This window comes from Oratosquilla oratoria, chromosome 11, assembly GCF_046742065.1.
Source record: "Oratosquilla oratoria isolate Oo_2021 chromosome 11, ASM4674206v1, whole genome shotgun sequence".
Taxonomy (NCBI): domain Eukaryota; kingdom Metazoa; phylum Arthropoda; class Malacostraca; order Stomatopoda; family Squillidae; genus Oratosquilla; species Oratosquilla oratoria.
Window position 1 is genome coordinate 29495593 of NC_134787.1, and position 26712 is coordinate 29522304.

At 41.5% G+C, this 26712-nt stretch overlaps 2 protein-coding genes across 3 annotated transcripts in view; one reads left to right on the forward strand and one right to left on the reverse strand.

Annotated features, from left to right (window-relative positions):
- Window positions 1-6193, reverse strand: part of LOC143029704 (fatty acid hydroxylase domain-containing protein 2-like) — an 85545-nt gene extending 79352 nt beyond the window's left edge. Inside the window, exon 1 of one of the 2 annotated variants that reach the window (XM_076192550.1) lies at window positions 6055-6193. The gene's annotated coding sequence lies outside the window, so the exon portion shown is untranslated. The remainder of the gene's footprint in view (window positions 1-6054) is intronic. The other variant, XM_076192551.1, reaches the window with a different exon arrangement.
- Window positions 6194-6351: 158 nt separating this feature from the next.
- LOC143029705 (uncharacterized) overlaps window positions 6352-26712 on the forward strand; it is a 48400-nt gene continuing 28039 nt past the window's right edge. Inside the window, exons 1-2 of the mRNA XM_076192553.1 lie at window positions 6352-7146; window positions 19803-19904. Of these exons, the coding sequence (XP_076048668.1) occupies window positions 7039-7146; window positions 19803-19904 (210 nt within the window). The 5' untranslated portion in view covers window positions 6352-7038. The remainder of the gene's footprint in view (window positions 7147-19802; window positions 19905-26712) is intronic.

Here is a 26712-nt window from a genome sequence, read left to right on the forward strand (position 1 = left end):
GGGACATACTTTTCTACTCATTTTTTATAGATTTTTGTCAAAATATTCCATTTCTCTTCTACTGTTGTATCTTCTTTGTGTATTCTTTCCCAGTTTTCATTTTGGAAGAATTCTCTTATTTTATCAAAATTTGTTTTTTCATACATCAATCTTCCTTTTCTATATTGTTCATTTCTTTTCATGTATTTTTCTCATTTAGTTCTAGTTCTATCAATATGTGGTCACTTTTGCTTATTGGTGCCTGGTATTCTATCTTTTCCACTATTTTAGGTTCTGATGTGATTATTAGGTCTAGTCTCGATGGTTCTTCTTCATTTCTATACCTAGTGTTCTCTTGGATCCATTGTGTCATTGTGTGGTCAATAATCATCTCAAGTAGAACACTTCCCCATGAGTCTTCTCCACCCTTTACGGTCATCTCTTCCCAGCAGATTTCTTTGCAATTATAGTCGCCCATCATAACTATTCTTCCTCCATCTTCCATTATCTCGTTTAGTGTTACTCTTGTGTCTTCTAACATGCTTTTATGTTCATTCTCTTCCCATGAGGCTGTTTTTGGGGGCACGTAGTTTATTACAAACTTTTTGCTCTTCTTATCTCTATCTTCTACTTCTATCATAATCATCTCTACTCTATTCTTCCCATATGTGACTCTCTTCACGTTTATATCCTTCTTAGTCAGGAACATAACTCCACCCCCTTGTTTTATCTTTCTGTTTCTAATCCAATAATTATATGCATTGTGTCCTATGCTGTTGGGTGGTAGTGGGCCTTTTAATTTTGTCTCAACAATTCCCATTATGTCCGGATCTTTTTCTTTCAGATATTTGTTCAGTTCATTCAGTCCTGTTATTAATCCATCTATATTTGTGTAGGATACTTTTAACTTTCTGTTATTTCCATTGTATTCTCTGTTTCGTGTTTCTCTCTTTTATGTTCCATTTCTTCAATTTCATATTCACTACTCTCCAGTAGAATTCTTGTTTTTCTGTCTCCGTTCTGGCCTCGTTTTTTTTTCTTAGCTTCAAGTCTTTTCTGTTTTTCTTCCTCTCTTTCCTCTTTATTCATTTCCCTTTTTATCCATACCTTTTTATATTGTTCACTTGTTGCTAGTTTCCCTGTTTTGGATAAGATATTCTCTGCCGTCGTTTGTGACCTGAATTTAATCTTAATTGGTCTTGTCTTGTCTGTACTATATTTCCCAAGCCTGAATTTCTCTTCGATTTGTTTCATTATTTCTGGCTCATCTTCCTGAACTAATTCTAGTAAATTTCTTACTTTTTCATTTTCCTCTTTGGTTCTTGTGGTTCTATCTGGGTTATGTTTCTCTTCCATTCCTAATATAATTATACATTTCTTTCTATCTGCTAAGTCTCTTACTATATTCTCCTTCTGTCTCATCACTTTAATAACTGAGTCTTCAGTTTGTTCTTTCATTTGCTGTTTGATTATGTCAGTAAATGCAACTTAACTGTTTTCTTGATTTTTTTTTCCAACCCTCCTTGTTGGCCTTATTATTCTCCTTTAAGACTTTATTCTCCTCTTTTACTTCTTTTAACTGTTTTTTTTTAATTCTTCAATTTCCTTAGTTAAGTTTTTGTTCGCCTTCTCTAGTTCTTCCAATTATTCAACCCTCTGCACAATGTTGTTAACGTGACTGAACCTAAGTTCCCGGTGCTCGATCATCTTATCGAGCTTCTCTTCTAGTCTTGTTAATCGGGGGGGGGGGGGTTGTGTCCCCCCCACCCTCTTTAAATCCCTGGAAAATATTCTCATCACCTTCTGCTGTATTGCTCTTATCTATACTTCTGATCTTTACATATTTGTTAGACATTTCGTCGTCGCTAAATTGGTCCGGACCTCTTTTGTTTAGATGGCGTCTGCCTGCCTGGGCCAAGTCCTCACCTTCCTCATTTCCTTCCATTTCCCTCAGTAATCCCTCTCCTTCTCCTTTTTCCTCACTTTCCCCTACACCACGAGCAATTTCCCCCCACCCTGTAAATACAATAGGTACTTCCTTTGCTTCGGGATCCACGAAATTTCACTTTTTCTTCAGAAGGTCGTCTAGGCCGTCCGTTCGTTGAAGTGTGTGTGTGTGTATATATATATATATATATATATATATATATATATATATTATATATATATATATATATATATATATATATATATATATATATATATATCAGCCATCATGAGCCCACTGCTGAACAAACTTTTCTTTCATAGCATTCCATTATTCACCACCGAGCCAACATTTGCCACGTCATTCCAGCAAATTTCTCTATCTCGCCTCTCCACCCTCAGTCTGGTTGGTCTCCCTATTCCACGCTTCCTATCTCGCGGCGTCCACTAAGTAATTCAATTGTTCCATCGCCCATCAGTCGTTCGCGCTAACTTGCCTGCCAAATTCCACTTCCTCTCTTTTACTGCCTCCACAATATATTTCACTTTAGTCTGCTCTCTCACCTAACTTCATCTTTCGGTCTCTCAGTGTTATTCCCATCACTGATCTCTCCATTCTCCTCTGCATTCCTTCGCTTTGTCTCCATCGCCGTCGTCACTTTCCAAGTCTCACACCCGTACATAATTGCTGGCAGAATCTATCGATTGTAAACTTTGCATTTCAAACGCAGGATTTTATTATACTTATCAAACATTTTCTAACCAATTGCAGTGCATATTTTTATTTCATTATCATGATCTTTAGTCACTTTCGCCATTTGGCCTACATATACTCTTCAATTTCTTCAAGACTTTTTGCTTCGATCTTTCGTGTTGAACATTACTTTGATTTTACTCTTATTAATTTCTAAACCTACTTTGAGACTTTCCTCGTTCAGATCATTCAGCATATCTTGCAAGTTTTCTGCTCTTTCTGAAATAAGAATACCATCCGCAATTCTTAGTTGGTTAAAATATTCGCCATTAATCTTCCCAACTTAACCTTCTGAAAATCTCTTCCAAGCAAGCTGTAAATAATTTGGATGAAATTGTATCGCCTTGCCGTACTCCTTTCTCGACCTTGATCTTTTCTGTATCTATAAGTAGTCGAATTACAGAGGTACCTTTCGCATAAATATTCTCTAGGACCCTTATGATTTGTTCATTTGCACCCTGCTTGCGTAACGAGTTGACTATTATTATTTGTTCTACCGAGTTAAAAACTTTCTCGTAATCTACAAAAACTAAACAAAGAGGCACTCGCATGTTGTATTCTGAAGTTTTCTCGATTAGTTGGTTCATCACCTGCAAATGGTCTGGGGTCGCATATCCACTTCTAAAGCCTGCCTGTTTTCTCGGTTGGTTTTCATCTAATACACGACTTAGTCTATTTATAAGGATCTTGGAGGATATATACATTTGATAGAAAGCTAATCGATCTATAGTTTCTAAGGTCTTTCTGGTCTCCTTTTTTGTGAAACAAAATCACTAGAGCATTTCACCAAGATTCAGGAACTATACCTGACGCAACCACTGAGCCTAACTGAGCTAACTTAATATGAACTTCTTTCCCATCGTCTTTCAAAATATCTATCGATATACTATATTTCCCAGGTGCTTTTCCTCGTTTCATACTTTTTAGAGCAAATTCAACTTCTTCCTTTATAACTTCTGGTACACCACTAACGTCTACAGATAATTTACTGACTCAACTACGGTCTTCGACGAGTAAAGCTCTTACTACGAGTAAAATTCGTCTACTCTTTTTACCGTTCTGTGTCTGCATTTAATGATCTTTCCATTTCTACCTTTCAAACATATCATTTGCTGTCATCCAAAAGCATATGTCTGTGCTCAGTATCTTTAATTTTTTACCTTTCCAAATAGTTTCCTCTATTTCATTATGTTTCTCTTTTCTCCGATCTCTGGTTTTTGTTGATAAACTTGTTTAGTTCTACTCTATTTAGTCTCTCCTGCTCTTAATCTGCATAGTCCTTCTCCTCTCTGTTGACGGATTATTGTGCTTTCAGTGGTGATGATGTGAGAGGCGTAAGATAGTCCATTACATTGGGGAATTCCCAAATTCTGGAGTGATACTCCAAAAAGTAACGAAGAATGAAAGTTGTACACTCTAAAAACCAAGTGTTACACCCATAACACTTGTACAAGTGTTGTCCCTGCTCGAACAGTTGGAGATGTCACTAAGTGTTACATCAATAACAATTGTACAAGTGTTGTCCCTGCTCGAACACTTGGAGGTGTCACTAAGTGTTACATCAATAACACTTCTACAAGTGTTGTCCCTGCTCGAAAACCTGGAGATGTCAATATAACACTTGGTTTTTAGTGTACAAAATTGGAATATAGGCCATGCTCTTTTAGAATGATTAAAACATGTTGGCCACAATTCGTCTAGGGTGCAGGCCAGCTTTTGTCTTCATGGTCTTGGAGACGGACATCCGTTGACATCCACGTGCCTCACCTGATAGTTACCTGGCGCATGAGTAACCCCCCCCCCCCAAAAAAAAAAAAAAAAAAAAAAAACGGGCCCCAGCCTTGATCAAGTATGACTGTTTCTCACAAGGATTTAGAGTCTAGGGATGGGTTGTTCAAAAAACTAATTCTGGCGTTAGTTTATCTTGATGTTAAATGTCAAGATAGATTTAACGCCAAGATAGTGCATTTTTTTTTTTTTTTAACAACCCAGCCCAGAAGTTCAACATCATTAGTGAACATGCAGGAGGGGAGCGCACTCACTAGCGTCAAACTTCCCCTAGGAGGTCAGCTGATTATATTCCAGAGGAGGCTTACTAATACATGTATAGGCCTAGCCTAAGCATGCGACCTCTGACCACCAGTAACTTTAGCCTGTTAGTGTTATAAAAACTCTAAATCAATCTCCCATCCGACCACACAGTTCAATTTCCAACCCTGTCAATAAAAACAGTGCACCAAGCCAGGGCGCCAAGCCTTCAAGCGAGGGTATTTTCGCTGGGCCAAAATCACCGGGCCGAAATCACCTGATCCCGTCCTTCTTCTTTTAACTCCTTCCATAGAATTACATGAGGCGCGGGTGGGTATATGAGGATGCCGGCAATGGCGTCTTGATTATATTTATATCATAGTTGTAGCTGAGTGACCCCTATATTCTGTGAACTGGCTTGATCATATTTTCCGTGGTTATTAATGTTGAGAGTGAAAGAGAACGAGTAATACAGCTGTAACATTATATTTTATAACACGAGTATTTTGATGCATAATTGACATTCTAAGTACCAAATACTTAAAATCTGAACCAGGACTCGGGAGCCTAGGATGAACTTAGCATGATTGATGCTAACTCACTGCTTCAGGGCTCGTTTCTGTTTTATTGTCAAAATTCTGCTTATGTGGATTTCACTGAAAGATGAGTTCTTGAGGTTTCTTGGTCTAAAAAGCGATTCCCGTCTAGACAAATGCTTCATCTATTACTCTAGCTCTGGCTAATTTGGGCTTATCATGGATACTATCTCGTAAGGTTAAGGTAGTATTTCCATCAAACAAGAAACTGACAACACTGGTAAATTTGTTCGGAATATAATTCCTGCCGGATCATAAGCCAGGAATAATTATGGAATCGGTACGTTTATCTTTTCATGGATTTTCTTTTTTTTTATTTATTTTTTTTTTTTATTCGGGGGAGTAAAGCTACCCGAGAAGAGGAGTATGGTGGTTGTTGAGGTTGCACAGTAGATATAGCAGATCTACGTTCAGTGCAAGGTTAGACACAATTTTGCTTAGTCCTCTGCATCAAGGAGCTGATTATATCTAGATCTGGATTTTTTGTCTTTTTTTCCGGCAAGACTAAAAACATTGGTCGCACCTGAATCAGAATAATCAATCATAACAACACAAAGGACTTCCTGGGATAATCCAGAATATCTCTGGGTCCCATGGTTCCACACAGAACAAAGCTCACATTCAAAAGCATACTCATCACCAATGTTATTACAGGTACCACACGGATACGATAATGCAATGATGACTGGAATTATTGGTGTCTGATTTAGCACGGCACCGCTTCAGCCACTCCACCCCTTTCAACCACAACCAAGCATAGCTAAGACTTACCAGGATCGAGGTTGTTTGCTCCTTTTAATTAGCCTGTCTTCACTTACAATATCTTGTCTTAATCTTCTGACGGTGTTGTTGCACACTCAGTCCTCGGCGGCGGTGTTCTGTTTCTCTTTTTAAACCGAAAGAACGCTGCAGTCTTGATAAGATAAATTCTTGAGTCTTGCACTTACGAAACTGTCTTCACTGACTCTCGAATCATTCTTAGAGACATGATAATGATAAATTCTTGATTGTTGTATGACAGGCAGCGAATTAATTAGTTATCAGAAATGGTGCGATGAATATAATATACAAAAATAATAGTTGGTAGAAATAATCGAAATCTGAAAATGTTGCATGACGTCACAACTGATGACCAGCCAATCCGAGGACGAGACATTAGATCACGACTGATGACCAGCCAATCAGAAGAGGCGACATGGCGTCACGACTGAAGACCAGCCATTCACAAGAAAAGGCTACAACAGGGAAGAATTGTCGAGGACAGTTGAACACAAAGTTAAGTTATTGAACGATGAGCAGCTAGCCGCCGAAAGCCGCTAAAGGCTGGCCACACACGTGCAGTTTAAACTGACAGTTACAACTTTTCATTTATAACTGTCAGTTGAAACTGCATGTGTGTGGGTATCCCGGTATCACTGAGATACCCACACACGTGCAGTTTCAACTGACAGTTATAACTGAACAGTTGTAACTGTCAATTTAAACTGCACGTGTGTGGCCGGCCAAAGGCGAACCCGAGCCCCCCAGCAAAACCGGAACGGAAACAGCCCGGGGCTCGTATGAAAACACACACACACACACACACACACACACTTTCATCGAATGGACGGCGAGAATTGGTGTTCCGAGGAAAAAGGAAAATATACGTGGATCTCAACGTCCAGGAAGTGCCTTTTTGTATTTATAGGGAAGGGGAGTGCTCGTGGAATAGTGGGGAAGTGATAGAGAAGGAGAAGGGAAGGGATATTGAGGGAAATGGAAGGAAATGAGGAAGAGAGAGACACGGTCCAGGAGGGCAGGAGATTTGTAAACAAGAGGCGAACTGAAGACGATGACTTTGGAGAGGACGGGATCAACAAAAAGGTAAAGATTAGAAGTATAGATAAGAGTAACACAGTTGCAGGTGATGATAATAGTTTCCAGGGATTTAAAGAGGGTGGGGGGGGATACCAACCTCCCCCGATTGACAAGACTAGAGGAGAAACTTGATAAGATTATCGAACATTGGGTGGATAGGTTCGGTAATGTAACCAACATTGCGCACAGAGTTGAAAAATTGGAAGAACTAGAGAAGGCGAACAAAAACTTAACTAATGAAATTGAAGAATTAAAAAGACAGTTAAAAGAATAAAAAAGGAGAATGAAGAATTAAAGAGGAATAGTAAGGGCAACAAGGAGGGTTGGAAAAAAATCCAAGAAAACAGTATTGTTGCATTTACTGACATAATCAAACAACAAATGAAAGAACAAACTGAAGACCCAGTTATTAAAGTGATGAGACAGAAGGAGAATATAGTAAGAGACTTAGCAGATAAAAAGAAATGTAAAATTATATTAGGAATGGAAGAGAAACATAACCCAGATAGAACCACAAGAATCAAAGAGGAAAATTAAAAAGTAAGAAGTTTACTTGAATTAGTTCAGGAAGATGAATCTGAAATCATGAAACAAATCGAAGAGAAGTTTAGGCTCAGAAAGTATAGTACAGATAAGACCAGACCAATTAAGATTAAATTCAGGTCACAAACGACGGCAGAGAATATCTTATCAAAAACAGGAAAACTAGCAAACAGTGAACAATATAAAAAGGTATGGATAAAAAGGGAAATGAATAAAGAGGAAAGAGAGGAGGAAAAAAAGAAAAGACATAAAGCTAAGGAAAAAAACGAGAACAGAACAGAGTCAGAAAAAGAGAGATTCTATTGGAGAGTAGTGAATATGAAATTAAGGAAATTCGACATACTAGAGAAAAACCAAAGGGAAACAGAGAACACAATGGAAGTGGCAGAAAATTAAGAGTGTCTTGCACAAATATAGATGGATTAATAACAGGATTGAATGAACTGAATGATTGTCTGAAAGAAAAAGAATCGGATATAATGGGAATTGTAGAAACAAAATTAAAAGGTCCACTGCCACCCAACAGTGTAGGACATGATGCATATAATTATTGGATTAGAAACAGAGAGACAAAACAAGGGGGTGGAGTTATGTTCCTGACTAAGAAGGATATAAACGTGAGGTGTGTCACATATGGAAAGAATACAGTAGAGATGATTATGATCGAAGTGGAAGACAGAGATAAGAAGAGCAGAAAGTTAGTGATAAATTATGTGCCTCCGAAAACAGCCTCGTGGGAAGAGAGTGAACATAAAAGTATGTTAGAGGACACAAAGATAACATTAAATAAGATAATGGAAGATGGAGGAAGAATAGTTATGATGGGCGACTTTAATTGCAAAGAAATCTGCTGGGAAGAGATGACAGTAAAGGGTGGAGACGGCTCATGGGAAAACGCTCTACTTGAGATGATTACTAACCATAAAATGACACAATGGATACAGGAGAACACTAGGTATAGGAATGAGGAAGAACCATCGAGACTAGACCTAATAATTACATCTGAACCTAGAATAATGGAAAAAATTGAGTATAAAAAACCAGTAAGTAAAAGTGACCACATATTGATTAACTAGAACTAAATGAGGAAAAAAAACATGAAAAGAAATGAACAATATAGAAAAGGAAGAATGATGTATGAAAAAACAAACTTTGATAAAATAAGGGAATTCTTTCAAAAAGAAAACTGGGAAGGAATATACAAAGAAGAAACAACAGTGGAAGAGAAATGGAATATTTTGACAAAAATTTATAAAAAAACAAAAAAAAAAAAGGGAGTAGAAAAGTATGTCCCAAGACAAAAACAAGAAAAAGAATATGTAAAGTGCTGGTACAACAAAAGTTGTACGGAGTTAAAAGACAAAAGAGACAAAGCTTGGACCAGATGGAAAAAAGATAAAAGGCCTGAAAAATGGAAAATATATACTTGTTATAGAAATGAATATGTAAAAACGTGCAGAGAGGAAAAGAGAAAATATGAAAAAGATGTCATAGAAAAGTGTAAAGATCAACCAAAACTATTCTACAGATTTGTAAACAACAAACTGAAAAACAAACAAGATTTGGAGAAATTAAGACAAGGAGGAGTTGAATACACAGAGGAAATTGAAATGGCGGAAATTATGAACAAACATTTTAAATCAGTGTTTACAAGGGAGAACATACAACCTGAAGAGATCGAATGGAAAGAGAAAGTCCCCCCTATGAAAGAAATAGAAGTAACAAAGAATGAAATATTGAAACACTTGAGTAATCTTGATGTCAGAAAATCGCATGGACCAGATGAAATAGCAAACTGGATTTTGAAAGAATGCAGGAATGAACTGGCAGACAAAATACATAGCATAATAAACAGTTCCTTGAAAGAAGGAAAAGTTTCAGAATATTGGGAAAAAAAAGCAAATATAGTACCTATATATAAAGGAGGAAATAAAGAACACCCTACCAACTATAGACCAGCCTCTCTAACAAGTACAATAGCAAAAATTTGTGAAAGAATTGTCAAAAGTAGATGGGTAAAATATTTAGAAATAACAACGTGCTAAATCCAAGGCAATTTGGATTCAGACAAGGACGATCATGCGTCACCAATTTAATATGTTTCTATTCAAGGCTAATAGATATAATACAAGAAAGAGATGGATGGGCTGATTGTGCATTTCTAGACCTAAAAAAAGCCTTTGACAAAGTACCACATAAGAAGTTGCTTAAGAAATTAGAAACTGAAGGAGGAATACAGGGCAAACTGCTTAATTGGATGGAAGACTTTTTGCAAGAAAGAAAAATGAGAGAAGTGATAAGAGATCAACACTCAAATTGGGATGAAGTAATAAGCGGTGCTCCACAAGGAACAGTTCTGGCCCCAATAATGTTTGCTATATATATATTAGTGATATGGATGAAAGAATTGAAAGCTATATGAGCTTCTTTGCAGATGATGCAAAACTATTGAAAAAAGTGAACACGGAAGAAGATTGTGAATCACTACAGAGTGATCTAAATAAAGTACAGGAATGGAGTAGGAAGTGGGAGATGGAGTTCAATACAAATAAGTGTAGTATAATGGAATTTGGAAAAAGCAAAAACAGAATAACAGGAGCATATAAATTGGGAGAAGAAGGAATAAAAAAAGTAGAAAATGAGAAGGACCTGGGAGTCATTGTTATGAATAATATGTCACCTGAGAAACGTATATATAAGATTTTTGGAGAAACTTATAATTTAATAAGAACAATCAAAGTGGCATTTACATACCTGGATGAAGAAATGGTGAAGAAAATTCTAATCACCCTGATAAGACCAAGATTGGAATATGCAGCAACGATATGGTCCCCAAGCACAAAAAAAATGTATAAAAAAAAAAACTTGAAAGAATACAAAGAGCAATTACAAAATTGGCACCAACACTCTCAAAACTATCATATGAAGAGAGACTAGCAAAACTTGAACTACAGACACTAGAGCAAAGAAGAGAGAGAGAAGATTTGATAGCTATTTACAGAATCATGAAAGGCATAGAAATTACTGATAGAGAGAATCTGATAAAATGGGATGACAGAAATACAAGAGAACATGGAAAGAAAATAAAAAAAGACAGCTATAGAAGAGATCTGAAAAAGAACAGCTTTCCTCACAGAGTAATGGACAGTTGGAACAAGTTAGATGAGAAAGGGGTGTGTGCAAAAACAATACATGAATTTAAAAATAGTTTAGATAAATGAGATATGAAGACGGGGCACCACGAGCATACGAGTAGCTCCCCTTCCCGTAAAATACAACTAGGTAAATACACACACACTTTCGTCGGATGGACGGCGAAGATTGGAGTTCCGAAGAAAAATCAAAATTTACGTGGATCTCAACGTCAAGGAAGTACCTTATTGTATTTACAGGGAAGGGGAAAGCTCGTGGTGTAGTGGGAAGGTGAGGAAAAAGGAGAAGGGGAGGGATTACTGAGGGAAATGGAAGGAAATGAGGAAGGAGGGGACTTGGTCCAGGCAGGCAGACGCCATATAAACAAACGTCAATTTAGTGACGATGAAGGGACCAACAAAAATGTAAGGATTAGAAATATAGATAAGAGCAGCACAATGGAGGGTGAGGATAATAATTTCCAGGGATTTAATGAGGGGGGGGATACCAACCTCCCCCGATTAGCAAGACTACAGGAAAACTTGAAAAAAATGACCGAACATTGGGAGAGTAGGTTCGGTATAATGGCAGAGATTGCGCAGAGAGTTGACAAATTGGAAGAATTAGAGAAGGTGAACAAAAATCTAACTAAAGAAATAGAAGAATTAAAAAGACAGTTAAAAGAAGTAAAAGATGAGAATGAGGAATTAAAGAAGAACAAAGAAAATAAAGAGTCCATAGCAAAAGAAGCACAGGGTTGGAAAAAAATCCAAGAAAACAGTGAAGTTGCATTTACTGACATAATAAAACAGCAAATGAAAGAACAAACTGAAGACCCAGTTATCAAAGTGATGAGACAGAAGGAGAATATAGTAAGAGACTTGGCAGATAAAAATAAATGTATGATTATATTAGTAATGGAAGAGAATTATAACCTTAATAGAACCACAAGAATCAAAGAGGAAAATGAAAAAGTAAGCAGCTTACTAGAATTAGTTTAGGAAGATGAATCTGAAATCATGAAACAAATTGAAGAGATGTATAGACTCGGAAAATATAGTACAGATAAGACCAGACCAATTAAGATTAAATTCAGGTCACAAACGACGGCAGAGAATATCTTATCAAAAACAGGAAAACTAGCAAACAGTGAACAATATAAAAAGGTATGGATAAAAAGAGAAATGAATAGAGAGGAAAGAGAGGAGAAAAAAATGAAAAGACATGAAGCTAAGGAAAAAAACGAGAATAGAACAGAGTCAGAAAAAGAGAAATTCTATTGGAGAGTAGTGAATATGAAAGTGAGGAGATGGGCCATACCGGAGAAAAACAAAGATTAAGAGTGTCTTACACAAATATAGATGGATTAATAACAGGATTGAATGAACTGAATGATTATCTGAAAGAAAAAGAACCGGACATAATGGGAATTGTAGAGACAAAATTAAAAGGTCCACTACCACCCAACAGTATAGGACATGATGCATATAATTATTGGATTAGAAACAGAGAGACAAAACAAGGGGGTGGAGTTATATTCCTGACTAAGAAAGATATAAACGTGAGGTGTGTCACATATGGAAAGAATACAGTAGAGATGATTATAATCGAAGTGGAAGACAGAGATAAAAAGAGCAAAAAGTTTGTAATAAATTATGTGCCTCCAAAAACAGCCTCGTGGGAAGAGAGTGAACATAAAAGTATGTTAGAAGACACAAGGATAACATTAAATAAGATAATGGAAGATGGAGGAGGAATAGTTATAAAGGGTGACTTTAATTGCAAAGAAGTCTGCTGGGAAGAGATGACAGTAAAGGGTGGAGACGACTCATGGGGAAATGTTCTACTCGAGGTGATTATTGACCATACAATGACACAATGGATACAAAAGAACACTAGGTATAGAAATGAAGAACCATCGAGACTAGACCTAATAATCACATCTGAACCTAAAATAGTGGAAAAGATTGAATATAAAACACCAATAAGTAAAAGTGACCACATATTGATTGAACTGGAACTAAATGAGGAGAAATACATGAAAAGAAATGAACAATATAGAAAAGGAAGAATGATGTATGATTTTTTTTTTTTTATCAAATAAGAGAATTCTTAAAAAATGAAAAATGGGAAAGAATATACAAAGAAGAAACAACAGTGGAAGAGAAATGGAATATTTTGACAAAAAATTATAAAAAAAAAAAAGGAGTGGAAAAGTATGTTCCAAGACAAAAACAAGAAAAAGAATATGTAAAGTGCTGGTACAACAAAAGTTGTAGGGAGTTAAATGACAAAAGAGATAAGCTTGGACCAAGAATGGGTTGACGGACATCTGCGATAACGAAGGTCCAAGGGAACTTGCCATTCTGGAGGTCCAGGACGCTGTAGTGGCTGCCGTACGTGGCGATAGGTGTACCGTTGGCGCCAAGCAGGTCGTACGACGGAAGGCTTGTACCTTAGCTCGGGTCTCCCGTCGGAGGCATGATGCTGACGGCTGAGCCAGTGTCCACCAGGAACGATAGGCCAGTATGACTATCGCGCACTGAGAGGAGGGTGTGGTCCTGGTTAGCGGGGGAAGGAGTGCTTACCGACCCCCGCGTCTGGAGTTTCCCGACCAGCTACAAGGTTGTGTGCACTTGAGCGCCTTGTTGCCGAAACGGGTATGGTACCAGCAGAGGCCACTATCCTGTCCCGGGACGGTGCTTCGTGGTGTTTGATGGCGTTCCTTCTCGTCCAAAAACCGACTCAGCGTTTTTTTTTACGTCTGTGACTTCCTGCCGTAGCTGCTGCACATTTTGATCCTTGGCATTGTACGATGAAAGCGTGGTTTCGTTCACTGCACTAATGTCTGAGGGACAGCTGGTTGGGGGGTCGTAACCGTGAATCCCGCGATCACTAGCATCTGGTTTCTCACTGCGCACTTCACTTATATTATGTATCGCATCGTCACTGTAAATGATGCTCCTAGCAGAGAGCGTGGCGTGTGTCGTAGTTTGTAAGGACCTATAGCGCTGGTACATCCTGTCGGCGATGGAGCAGTAGGTGTCGTCGTCCTTGTCGGCGGCTAGGGCTTCCAGATTTAACTGAAGGGCTTCCGGCATCTTGGTGAGGTGTAATGACCGGAGGAATTCCTTGGGCAACTGCACTTTTGCCCGTGTGTTAAGGGTGGCAATTCTCAGGAAAAGTTGTGATGGTCGGTCATCTCCCGAGTTCGCTGTGCTGGATTTCCTTGTATAGCTCGTTATCGGGTCTGGCGTAGTGTTTCCTCAAGGCAGTCTTGAGGGCTTCACACTTATCTTCCACCGGTGGTGAACTGACGACGTCACGGACGAGAGCAATGACGTCCGTCGGTAGCGTGGCGATGTATGCTCCGAAGGCTTGGTTGTCCGGCACGTCGGTCTGGGTGGCTAAGTACGCTTCGGTGTGAACTAGCCAGCTCTCCAAGTCATGGGAGAAACTTGGAAGTTTAACCTGTGAGTTTGCTATCTTCCTGGTTGTCCTCACTCGGGGTCACCACTTTGTTGTGATATGGCTCGGACAAGCCAAGGAATTGAAACTCACGGTAACTCTACGCACTCGGTTTTTATTTAACTCGAAAAGGGATGAGCTTGAGAGCAGAGGAGAACTTGAAGCTTGGAGATGACTGCTGCTTGTGGAGGAGAGCTGCTTGTGGAGGAGAGCTGTTTGTGGAGGAGAGCTGCTTGTGGAGGAGAGCTGCTTGATGGGGAGAGCTGCTTGTAGAGAAGAGCTGCTTGAAGGGAAGAGCTGCTTGAAGAGAAGAGCTGCTTGAAGATGTCGTGTCCTGGAGTGAACTGCTGCTTCGGCTTGGTCCCCCTCCTTATAAAGGAGGCTGGTGAGGTCCCAGGCGAACTGTCATGGTGCCCTGATTGGTCCGTTGCCTTGCGCTAGGACGTCCTTGCTGACTACGCTTGAAAACTATGGGTTATATCAAGATCTATATATACCAGGTCTAACCATTTCCGACCGAATTTCGAGGGTGTTGGCGCAGCGGGCCCGTGACGTCACCTGGCTGCTCAAAGTGGGGTTCGCGCGTCCCAACGCTGTCAGTTGTAGCTGGTGCGTCGCTCGGGTATGTTGCTGCCTCCGCTCGCACCGCTCCACGCAATTAGTTATATTCTGACAATGAAGATCTATATATACCGGTATATATAGATCTTGACAATATGGCTTATTGTGACATTAAGGGTTGTGGCTCAAACCAAAGAGAGAGTAAACCAAATGTTAATTTTCATCGTTTCCCTGCAAACACACACACACACAAACACACACGCACACACACACATGTGAACGTGTACACATATAAGCACACACGACGATATCTCTCCTTCCCGTAAAATACAAGTATATAAACGCACACACACACACACGTGAACGTGTACACATACTTTATAAGCACACACGACAATATCTCCCCTTCCCGTAAAATACAAGTATATAAATACACACACACGCACATGCATACGAGTGACTTGGTGGTGCGGTTGGTAGAGACTCAGGTTTTTGGGACAATAATATCAGCAATACCTGGTTCGAATTCCGCCCAAATATGACAAATTTCATCGTTTCCCTGCAAATAAACACACACACACAAGTGTACACATACTGTATAAGCACACACACACACACACGTGTACACATACTGTATAAGCACACACGACGATATCTCCCCTTCCCGTAAAATAGAAGTATATAAATACACACACATTCTGCTCAATAAGAGACTCGGTGAAACGTTTGATAGAGACTCAGACGTCGCAGGTGTAAATATCGGTGATACCTGGTTCGAACCCTGCCCAAGCAGGAATTTTTTTCAGTATCACTGCGCTTCGAATCGTTACTCCAACTCTCGTGGGCGGGGAGTTTGGGATGTGTGTGCGTGTAAGTTTATAGATCGGACATACGAGCTCTGAGCTCTCTTCCGGGAGGGATATAGCTGTCGATCACGAGTCCAACACGTGATCCAAAAGACCAAGGTGAATCACACACACACACATGTGAACGTGTACACATATAAGCACACACGACGATATCTCCTCTTCCCGTAAAATACAAGTATATAAACACACACACACATACACATACACACACACACACACACACACACACACACACACACACACACATAGACTTAGAAGAGACACACAGAATCGGTCGCTACTCCAAAGATAGAAATCGACCTCTAAAGATAAAATTAAGGTCACAGATGGTAGTAGAAGACATCTTTGAAAAAGTAGGCAATTTGGCAAAGAGTACAATAAGATATGGATAAAAAGAGAAATGAGTACTGAGGAATTAGAAAAAGAAAAGTCACTAAGAAAAGAAGCAAAGGAAAAAAACTTGTTGAGAACGGAGACAGAATGCAAAGAATTCCATTGGAGAGTAATCGACATGAGATTGAAACAGTGGCACATCAAAATGAAAAAACCAAGGACAGAAAAGATAATGGAGAAGGAAGAAAATTAAAAGTGGCCTACACTAACATTGACGGATTAATTTCAGGTCTGAACGAACTCAATGATTATCTGTTAGAAGAAAAACCAGACATAATGGGAATTGTAGAGACTAAACTAAGAGGAGAAATACCATCTATTGATATTGGACAAGGGCTATACAATTACTGGATAAGAAACAGGGACAAAAAGCAGGGAGGGGGAATCATGTTCTTGGCCAAGAAAGACCTAAACGTGACAAAAATTGCAGAGGGCAAAGGTAATGTTGAACTGATCATGATAAAAGTCGAAGGCAAGAATATGAAAAGTAGAAAGTTTGTGGTGACCTATGTGCCCCCAAGAACGAATGCTTGGAAAGAAAACGAACACACAAAAATGCTAGAAGATACAAGAAAATCACTAAATGAGATACTAATGGGTAAGGGTAATCTAGTAATTATGGGAGACTTCAATTGCAAAGAAATTTGTTGGGACAACATGACAGTACGAGGAGATGACGTGTGGGGCAATGTACTGCTAGACATGACCATGGAGTACACAATGACCCAGTGGGTCAGTGAAAACACAAGGTACAGAAACAATGAAGAGCCATCAAAACTAGATTTAATATCTACAACGGAACCTGAAATAGTGGACAAAGTCCACTACAAGACACCAATTGGAAAGAGTGACCATGTACTCATCGAAACTGTACTAAAGGAAGAAATAGACATGGAGAGGAACGAAAAGCATAGGAAAGGAAGATTGATGTACAACAAAACAGACTTTGCAAAACTAAAGACGTTCTTCCAGAATGCAAACTGGGAAAAATTCTATATGGAAGAGACAACAGTGGAAGAGAAATGGAACATACTGTTGGCTAATTACAATGAAGGGGTAAACAGGCATGTACCAAGACAAAAGCGAGAGAGAGAGTACATTAAATGTTGGTTCAACAAAAGATGCAGTGAGGCAAAAGACAGAAGGGACAAAGCTTGGAAAAGGTGGAGAAAAGACAAAAAACAAAGCAAATGGCAAATTTATATAAACTATAGAAATGAGTATGTTAATGTGAGAAGAGAGGAGAAAAGGAACCATGAGAAGGATATTATAGATAAATGCAAAGATCAGCCCAAGCTATTCTACCGGTATGTAAATGGTAAACTTAAAACCAAACAGCAACTAGTGAAACTACGCCAAGGAAATATAGAATACACAGAAGAATTAGAGATGGCCGATATCATGAACAACCACTTTAAATCTGTCTTCACCAGAGAGAAAATACAAAATTGGGACGTAGATAATAACAAACATTCTCCCCACATGAGTGAATTTACAACATCACAAAAAGAAATATCAGAACATCTATCAAAACTGGACGTCAGAAAATCACATGGCCCGGATGGAATTGCAAATTGGATTCTAAAAGAATGCAAAGAAGAGCTAACGGACAAAATACACATCATAATAAATAGCTCACTCAAGGAAGGAAAGATACCTAATGACTGGAAAAATGCTAACATTGTACCAATATATAAAGGAGGAAACAAGGAAGAACCCACCAACTATAGACCAGTATCACTAACAAGCACTATAGCCAAAATTTGTGAGAAAATAATCAAGAATAGATGGGTAAAACACCTAGAAGATAACAACATATTAAACCCAAGACAATTCGGGTTCAGACAAGGTAGATCATGCACCACAAACTTGATATGCTTCTACTCAAGACTAATAGACATAGTGCAAGAAAGAAACGGATGGGCTGATTGTGCATTCCTAGACTTGCAAAAAGCATTTGACAAAGTACCACACAGAAAACTACTAAAAAAACTGGAACACATAGGAGGAATACAAGGAAACCTACTAAAATGGATGGAGGACTTCCTGACTGGAAGAAAGATGAGAGTAGTACTCAGAGAAAAATATTCAGATTGGAAAGAGGTGATCAGTGGAGTACCGCAAGGACCTGTACTGGCTCCAATAATGTTTGCTATCTATATGAATGATATGGACGAGGGCGTGAACTGTTACATGAGCTTCTTTGCTGATGACGCCAAACTGTTAAGGAAAGTAGAGACTGATAAGGACTGTGAAGCACTGCAAGAAGATCTGAATAGGGTATGGAACTGGAGTCAGAAATGGGAAGTGGATTTTAATACTAAGAAGTGTAGCATAATGGAGTTTGGAAAAAGCAAAAACAGAATATCAAGAAATTATACAATTGGAACCAAGGAAGTAAAGAAAGTAGGATCCGAAAAAGACTTGGGAGTTATTATCACAAACGACTTGTCCTATGATACACAGGTTAACAAAATTGTCGGGGAGACTTACAACTTTTGCTTACCTGGACGAAGACATGATAAAAAAAAAATTGGTTACATTGATAAGACCTAGACTAGAGTATGCGGCGACATTGTGGTCCCCCAGTACCAAAAAGAACATAAAGAAAATAGAAAGAATCCAAAGAGCAGCTACAAAAATGGCACCTGCACTTGCAAACCTATCATACGAGGAGAGATTGGCTAAACTGGAGTTACCGACACTGGAGCAAAGAAGAGAGAGAGGTGACCTACTGACCATCTACAGAATCATGAAAGGCACAGAGATACTTGATAGAGAAGAATTACTAAACTGGGACAAGAGAAACACAAGAGGACATGGAAGGAAATTAAGAAAACATAGCTATAGAAGAGAACTGAAGAAAAACAGTTTTCCACATAGAGTTTTAGACACTTGGAACAAACTGGATAATGAAATAGTAAGCGCAAAAACCATTCATGAGTTTAAAAGCAAACTAGACACTGAGAGATACAATGGCGGGACAACACGAGCATAGCTCCCCTTCCCGCAAAATACAACTAGGTAAATAGGTAAATACACACACATGTGAACGTGTACACATATAAGCACACACGACGATATCTCCCCTTCCCGTAAAATACAAGTATATAAATACACACACACACACGCGCACACATACACACACACATGTGAACGTGTACACATTTAAGTACATACGACGATATCTCCCCTTCCCGTAAAATACAAGTATATAAATACACACACACATACATACGCACACACACACACACACGCACACACACATGTGAACGTGTACACATATAAACACACACGACGATATGTCCCCTTCCTGTAAAATACAAGTATGTAGATACACACACACACACACACACACACACACACACACACACACACACACACACACACACACACACACACACACACACTGATATATAATAGCAATGAGCTAGAGAGAGAGATAACGGGGGGAAAATATAATAGTTCCAGTCTTCCTTAGCGTTTCACAGTTTTCTTCAGTGTTTCACAAAGAGAAAACGGAAGCAGCCAGATGACGTCAGAAGCTGCGCAGACCTTGGGCCTGGGTACTCCCACATAATTTAATTGTACGGCATTATTGTATACCTAGGGTTATCAATTTATGGATATATTCTTTATTCATTTTCTAATTTATTTATTTGTTTATGCATTTATTTTTGTCACACCCCAATAAAGGAGGACAAATGCACGTCCGGCGTGAGGTTGTGCCGGATGGAGGACCAAGTGCTCAAAAGGAGAATTGTCCGGCCTAAAGGAGGACGACTGGCCACCCTACTTGTAAGTGATCATTTTGCCTTAACAGTTAATATTCATATTGACAAAATACAGAGGAATGGACAGAGACAAAGGTACAAATTGCCAGAAAGCAAAAATAACGAACTAATGGCAACTATACAAAAATGATATGCTAAAGGGGGTTTTACACAATCAAACGTGTTGGCAAACTCGTTCATCGAACCTCCAACACAACATGTTTTGAAGAGTTGTTAAAAAGGGTTTTTTACACGGTCAAACATCTTGGCCAACACGTTTGACAACACGGTGTTTGAGAGTATGTTTGAACATGTGAAAGGGGTAAACATGTTGGACCAACGTGTTGGACGGATGTCTGATCTGGCCTGACTTTTGTGGGCGGAGCTTGCTCGTTCATGTCCATGCATGAACGTCTGAATACGCATCAGTCTCCAACCGTCATACATACTCAAATCTCGCAGAGGTAACATCTATAGCAGCTCCTTCAGTGACAGACTTCCCGATTATTTCCAAAATGAATGATACGTGTGCCGTTAAGGACAAGGAAAGGGAAATTATGGTAGATTTCATTGACATATATAGGAAGCATAAGGCATTGTGGAAGGTGAAATCGAAAGAATACTCTAATAAGAATTTAAGAAATAAAGGTGTATATGAATTGCATGGAAAGCTAAAAGAACTTGACCCTCAGTGCACGCGGGATGATGTGATGAAAAAAAATCAACTGTCTTCGTAGTTCCCTAAGAAGGCATGACAAGTTTCTGGTATAATCCTAGATAAGGTGCTAGTTGCGATGAGAGCTGAAAATCTCGAGTCTTGCAGAGATCTGTCCGTTACTAAAAAAAAAAACCGCAATGTTGTGCTCAGCCGTTCATGAGGGCTAATGGACTTTCTCATAACGGTGTCTTTACAAGTAATGAATGGAGTGACCAAATTCAGAAGTTCTAAATATGTTGATTCGTCCATGCGCATATAATTGCGCCAATCATCTGGGTGTAATTTCAGCTCCTTCATTAAGTTGGTATGAGAAATGTGGTCCCTTTTCAGTAACCAGTCCTTTGTCCACTTTGAACGCTTCTTTTTCTTTTCGTTGAGACATCTCTTGGGACATCTCCGGATATGATGGATTTTTTTAAAATGATTTCTAATGGAACAACAATTTCATTTTTCATTTCCTTTAAGATTCTTGGATGCCAACGGTCAGGCCCTGGTGTTCTATTGTAGTGACGCGCCGCTGGTCTAAACCAGACTGGCCGCCACACAGTAATTATGAGTGCAATGTCATCTGCATAAGAGATAACCTTGCACCCATTGGGTAGATGTAGTTCCAGAATGTTGGAGACGAGCACATTGAACAGAGTGGGGCTGAGGACACCCCCTTGTGGAGTGCCATTCTCCAGCATTCTGGCCTCTGATATGTGACCCTGAAATCTTACTTTCGCAGACCGGTGACTAAGATAGTCAGTAATCCAAGAAAGCAGCTTGCCTTTTACGCCCTTGCGAGCAAGTGTCCAATATCACAGGTGGACTGGCCAGCTCAAACGCCTTTTCCAAATCCAAAAAGACCACGATGGACGGTGTGCCACTGACAGCATTGAGGAGTGTTGCTATACTGTTTGCTGTGCCAGTGCCCTTGCAGTAAGCATGGATATGCTCATGCATTGGGCCCAGTTTCCACAGCAGCCTGTTTAGCACCATCCTCTCCGCTGTCTTCCCCATGCAGCTTGTCAGGCTGATGGGGCGATAAGCACCAGGTTCTATTGGTTTTGGAATCGGCGTTATGATTGCCGTCTTCCAGGCTGTTGGTAGCTTGCCAGTCCTCCAAGACTCGTTTATCACCCTTAGAAGTGCCTCGTCACCCGCTGGCCCAAGATGGGTCAGCATGGAATAGGTGACGAGGTCCTCTCCAGGTGCCGTGTCTGAGCTGGTCTTGTGCGTGACCCGTAGCTCCTGAAGCGTAAAGCTAGCGTCAGTATCATCCGACCGACTCATCATGTTCTCAACACTATGGCGCCTCACTCCTTGGAGGTCCTGCAGTGTGTCTTGAACACACTGCGGGAGTGAGGTGCTGCTGGAGCGAGAGACGAACTCCTGCACCAGCCGCTGCGCCTCAGCATCAGGGGCATGATGAGTGCGTCGCGGATGATTCCTGCCAGTAGCTCTACGGAGCTTGGACCACAGCTCTGCTAGGGAGGTGTGAGCGTTAAAGCCCTCACACCATTCAAGAAATTTAGCTCTTCTGGCATCTGCAGCTATGACATGAGCGTCATGAACTGCAGCGCGCAAGTTGGCTAAATTGGTCTGAGTTCGGCGCCGTCGGAAAACACGCCTAAGCATGTTCACCCGATGGTTGGCCTCTCTCACCTCGGGGGTATAATACCAGCTGTTCTTATGTTCTCTGGGGGACTGGCGAGTCTTTGGGATGGCTCTGTTGGCAGCCACCTGAAGGGCTGCAGAAAAGTCAGCTTCTAATGTTTCCACGTCCTGTGGTGGAACGTAGGACGTTGCCTATTCTTCAACAGATCTCTCAAAGACTGGCCAGTTTGCCAAAGCAGTCTTCCACCTGGGAACAGGTAATACAGCTGGTATGGGTGGTGAATCCCGTATGTACACAGAGACACCGAAGTGATCACTAGTGACAATAGGATGCACCTACCAGGTTACCCTAGGGAGGAGAGTGGCCGTCGCCAAGGTCAGATCAAGTCGTCCACCTTGCACGTGCGTCGGATTACCATCATTCAACGACGCAATGTCAGGGCATTCATCTAATATGTAACTTAAGTGGCGCCCAGAGACATTGGGCCCATGGGGCGACTTCAAGATGTTATGATGGGCGTTGAAGTCCCCTCCTATGATGAGGAGCCTGTCCGCAGCAAGAGCACACACTTCTCCAAGGTCCAGTTCCGCTCTCAGGCCCCTGTATATGTTATAGATGGTGTACGTTTCGTGGGCTCGATGGAGTCGAACCGCAAGAACCTCTACACCATCCCCACATGATACAGGGTCCGTGATCTCACTACAGGGGATGGATGATTTGACTAAGATCATGCACCCCCTAGTAGTGGGTAAGCGAGGGAGGGAGAAGATGCGATATCCTGGAAATCGCACCTCATCGCTCACCAATGTCTCTTGGAGAAGTATGATATCGTAATCATACTCTTGCGCAAGCGCAAGGAGATACGAGCTTTTGCTGGGGAACCCGTTTATGTTCCACTGTAGTAACCTTAATTGACTATTGAACAGGGTGACTTTCTTCCCTGTCAAGTTCCATTACTGTCTCATCTTGTCCCCCCGGGTTTGAGGACAAGATGGGTTGCGGCTTTGTGACAGTGAAAACATTTTCCTGTTCATCAGTAGAGGAGTCTTCAAGCCTAAGAGCATAATGGCGTTGAGGCCTAACAGAAGTCACTTTCTTCGTCTTTACTGCTGTGGGTGTTGCTTTCCCAATGGTAAAGGTGGGTTTGACTGGCTTGGGGGAAGTGGAAGGGGAGGAGGAGGAGGCAGAGGCAGGGGAGGAGGAGGAAGAGGAGGTGGGAGATGAAGAGGTGGAGGGAGAGGGAGTCCTCTCCTTTCGCCTTGGTTTCTTGGAAGGGTTTCTCTTCTCTTTCAGGAGCTTGAGCACATTCTTGACGGCCTTATCCACCATGACAAGCATCTTCTCTGAATCGCTTTCCCCTAAGGTAGTTGCGACTGCAGCGACGACACCAGTCACGATCAGGTCGATATCATCTTCCCTAAGGGGGATGATATCAGACGGATACTGAGGTGGTGGGGGCTGTCGTTCCTGTGTTCGTGGGGTTGGTGCTGGGGGCGTGGGCCTGGTTTTAGGGGTGGGTTTAGGTTTGGGGGTGGGATTGGAGGCAGGCGTGGGTTTAGGTGTGCTTGATTTTTTGGGAGCTGGTTGTGTCTTTGTAGTTGTCTGTGTGGGAGCTGGGTTAAGTGCAGGAAATTGCTCTTGATTGTTCATATCAGGAGCACTGGGTGTAGGTGGCTGTGTAACGGTGGTGGGAGAGTGCTTCCTGCTGCCCCATACAAATGTACCTGGGGGGGGGGCAGGTATGAAGTCCTGTCGCTTCTCTGTCCTCTCCTTACAGGCAACGGCCTGAACTTTACGTACAGAGCAAGAGGTGTTCCAGGCGTGGTGCTTCTTGCCACAATTGGGGCACTTGGCAACGGTCTCAGTGCCAGCCTTCAACTTGTTAAGGCAAGTCTCGGTGGCATGAGACATGCTGCAAATGCCGCATTTGTGTTGCTTTGCTGTGCACCGCGCCTGGTGATGACCATAGTGTTGACATTTAAAGCAACGGAGAGGATCAGGGATGTACGTTCGCACATCATAACTGCCATACATCCCCAGGTCGATTTTATTAAAAGGTTCTCCTTTGATCGTGATGAGAACCTGACGTGTGGGCGTCTTGTCCCAACGGCGCATCCTTGTGGCCCCGATTACCTGAGCATGATCTTCGATGGCCTCGGTCATATAAGAGGTCGGGTAATCATGGACCACGAGTCTGTGTTTCCTGTCCTCAGGATTGAGACGCTCCAGGTTCAGAGGCTTACCATCTAACGACGTGATCGCCTCTAGCTCCTCTACGAGCTGGTAACTGCTTGGTAACAGAAGTAAGTTACCATCGCCAAGGGGTCGGAGGGATATCAGCTTGCCATGGAGGGGGGCCTTTCTCCAGAGCTCTCACCACCTCAAACGCAGTGTCGTACCCTGCCGAGGGTAGGACCTTGAAAGTGGGGAGCTTGCCACCCTTACTACGAGGAGGGGCCATCACCACAGCAGCTTCATCACCAGATGAAGTCTCAGAACCTAGCGCAGCGCCTTCGTTTTGACACGCCAGCCAAGTTATCAGTAGCCGCCATGGCGGTACTGATAACGTTGAACTGTGGTCGCTATATGGTGTTAACGCGTGGGAATAATTGAAAGAAAGAAAAAAAAAACGTAAATCTAAGGGGGAGAGGGCGGGCGCTTACGAGCGCGTAGGTACTATCTCGCTTAACGCACGAAACCTGTCTATCTCGCAACAATTATCGAATACGAGGCCCGAGTGCACCTAGACGTGCGAGACCGGGCTTATCTTGATGGAAGGGTTTCCCCCTCTCCCGTAGTAAAGGCAATTTTATAGAGCCGCACGGGCTATGTCAATCGTACAGGGAGAGTTATACGGGACATAATCCTGCCAGAGCGAGATTCCTCAGGAAGGGGGAATTGTCTCGGGTAGCAGTACTTTCGGTATTTTCGGTGTAGCACGTCAATCAGAGCTAGAGCCTAGGGTAATTGACGGCATACAGGGCGTAATCGATGAGATGAGCAATCAAGCGGGGATGATCTCCATTCAGAATCTTATCTTATCTCTCAAGATGCGATGCGAAAGATGCGCCCTGTACCACTGTCTGTTCTGTATAATTGGGAAAAGAATATTTCCACGGGCTTTTAGGTGAGCCCGTTTGGAGGGTGATTTGACTTATGAGTGTGTGTGGGTTTAATCACACCCACTCATACACTCACAAGATGTGCATACTCATGTAAAATGCGTATGCACATCCCGGCGAATGCACCCTTCATAATGTGATCGGTATTTGGTGTTTCAAGTAAATAGTGTAACAAGTGATATACATACATTAGCCATACATACATATATATATATATATATATATATATATATATATATATATATATATATATATATATATATAAATTTATAGGGGGGGCTGACACTCCACCAGACGACGCAGTTCGTAATTACTTAAGTGGCTGCATAGGCGGCCCACAAGACCCTCAGATGTTGTCGGAGGCCCTCTCCTCAGAAAAGCAGTTGCGGGGCAATTCTTGAGGTAGTGGTCTAAGGTGGCTTCTGGGTGGCTGCAGTGTTGGCATCTTCTTTCTCCTACCGTGGAGTTGGTTTTTATTTGCCAGAAACAACGGTCCTCCAGTCGCAGACGGAAGAGCAGAGTTTCCACTTTTCTAGGTGTGGAGCGAGGAAGTACAAGGGGCTCGTAGTCTGTGACTGCCCTGTACCACCTCGCCCTCTCTGACACCTCTGCCTCCAGTCTGTGCTGAAGGAACCGTTGTACCTGATTAAGAGCCCTGGTGCGTATACGCAACTGATTTCTGCTGAGAGGGACGACAACATCGACTTCGAGTCTTTTGCGCGCCGCTTCTGCTGCGGCGTCGGCTAGCTCGTTACCTGGGACGCCCACGTGGCTTGGCACCCAGTTGAGCGTAACACTCCTGCCTTGCTGATGCAGCTTCAGCAGGAGTTCTAGGATGGAGGTCAGTAGGCGTACATTGTCGCTGGGCTGTATCGATTCTAAGCTGCCTAGCAGAGACTGTGAATCCGTGTGGATCACCACAGGACCAGCTCGAGATATTAGAGCATGCTCTAACGCTCCTTGGACCGCTATGGCCTCAGCTTGGAAAGTGGACGCATGATCAGATACTCTCCTGCCAAAGGTCAAACCATCCGTCACGAAGGCAGCCCCCGCACTACGGGGCCTGTTGGGGTCTACGGAGCCATCCCTGTAATAGACCGCCATTCCAGGTTCCGATAGTGCGCGGATGCCTTGTAGGGGCTGCGCTCGTACTCTTTCCTGACCATATAATTTCTTCTTACTGGGAAGCCTTGTGACAACGAAGGTTGCAGGTATCGACAGCCATGGTGGTGGGGACTTGAACTCTGGGTGTGGAGAGTCCCTACCCTTCTCAAGGAGAACGCTGGTGAGCCTGAATCAAAAAGTACAATATAAAAATTTAAAGGGGGGGCTGACACTCCACCAGACGACGCAGTTCGTAATCGCATAAGTGGCTGCATAGGCGGCCCACAAG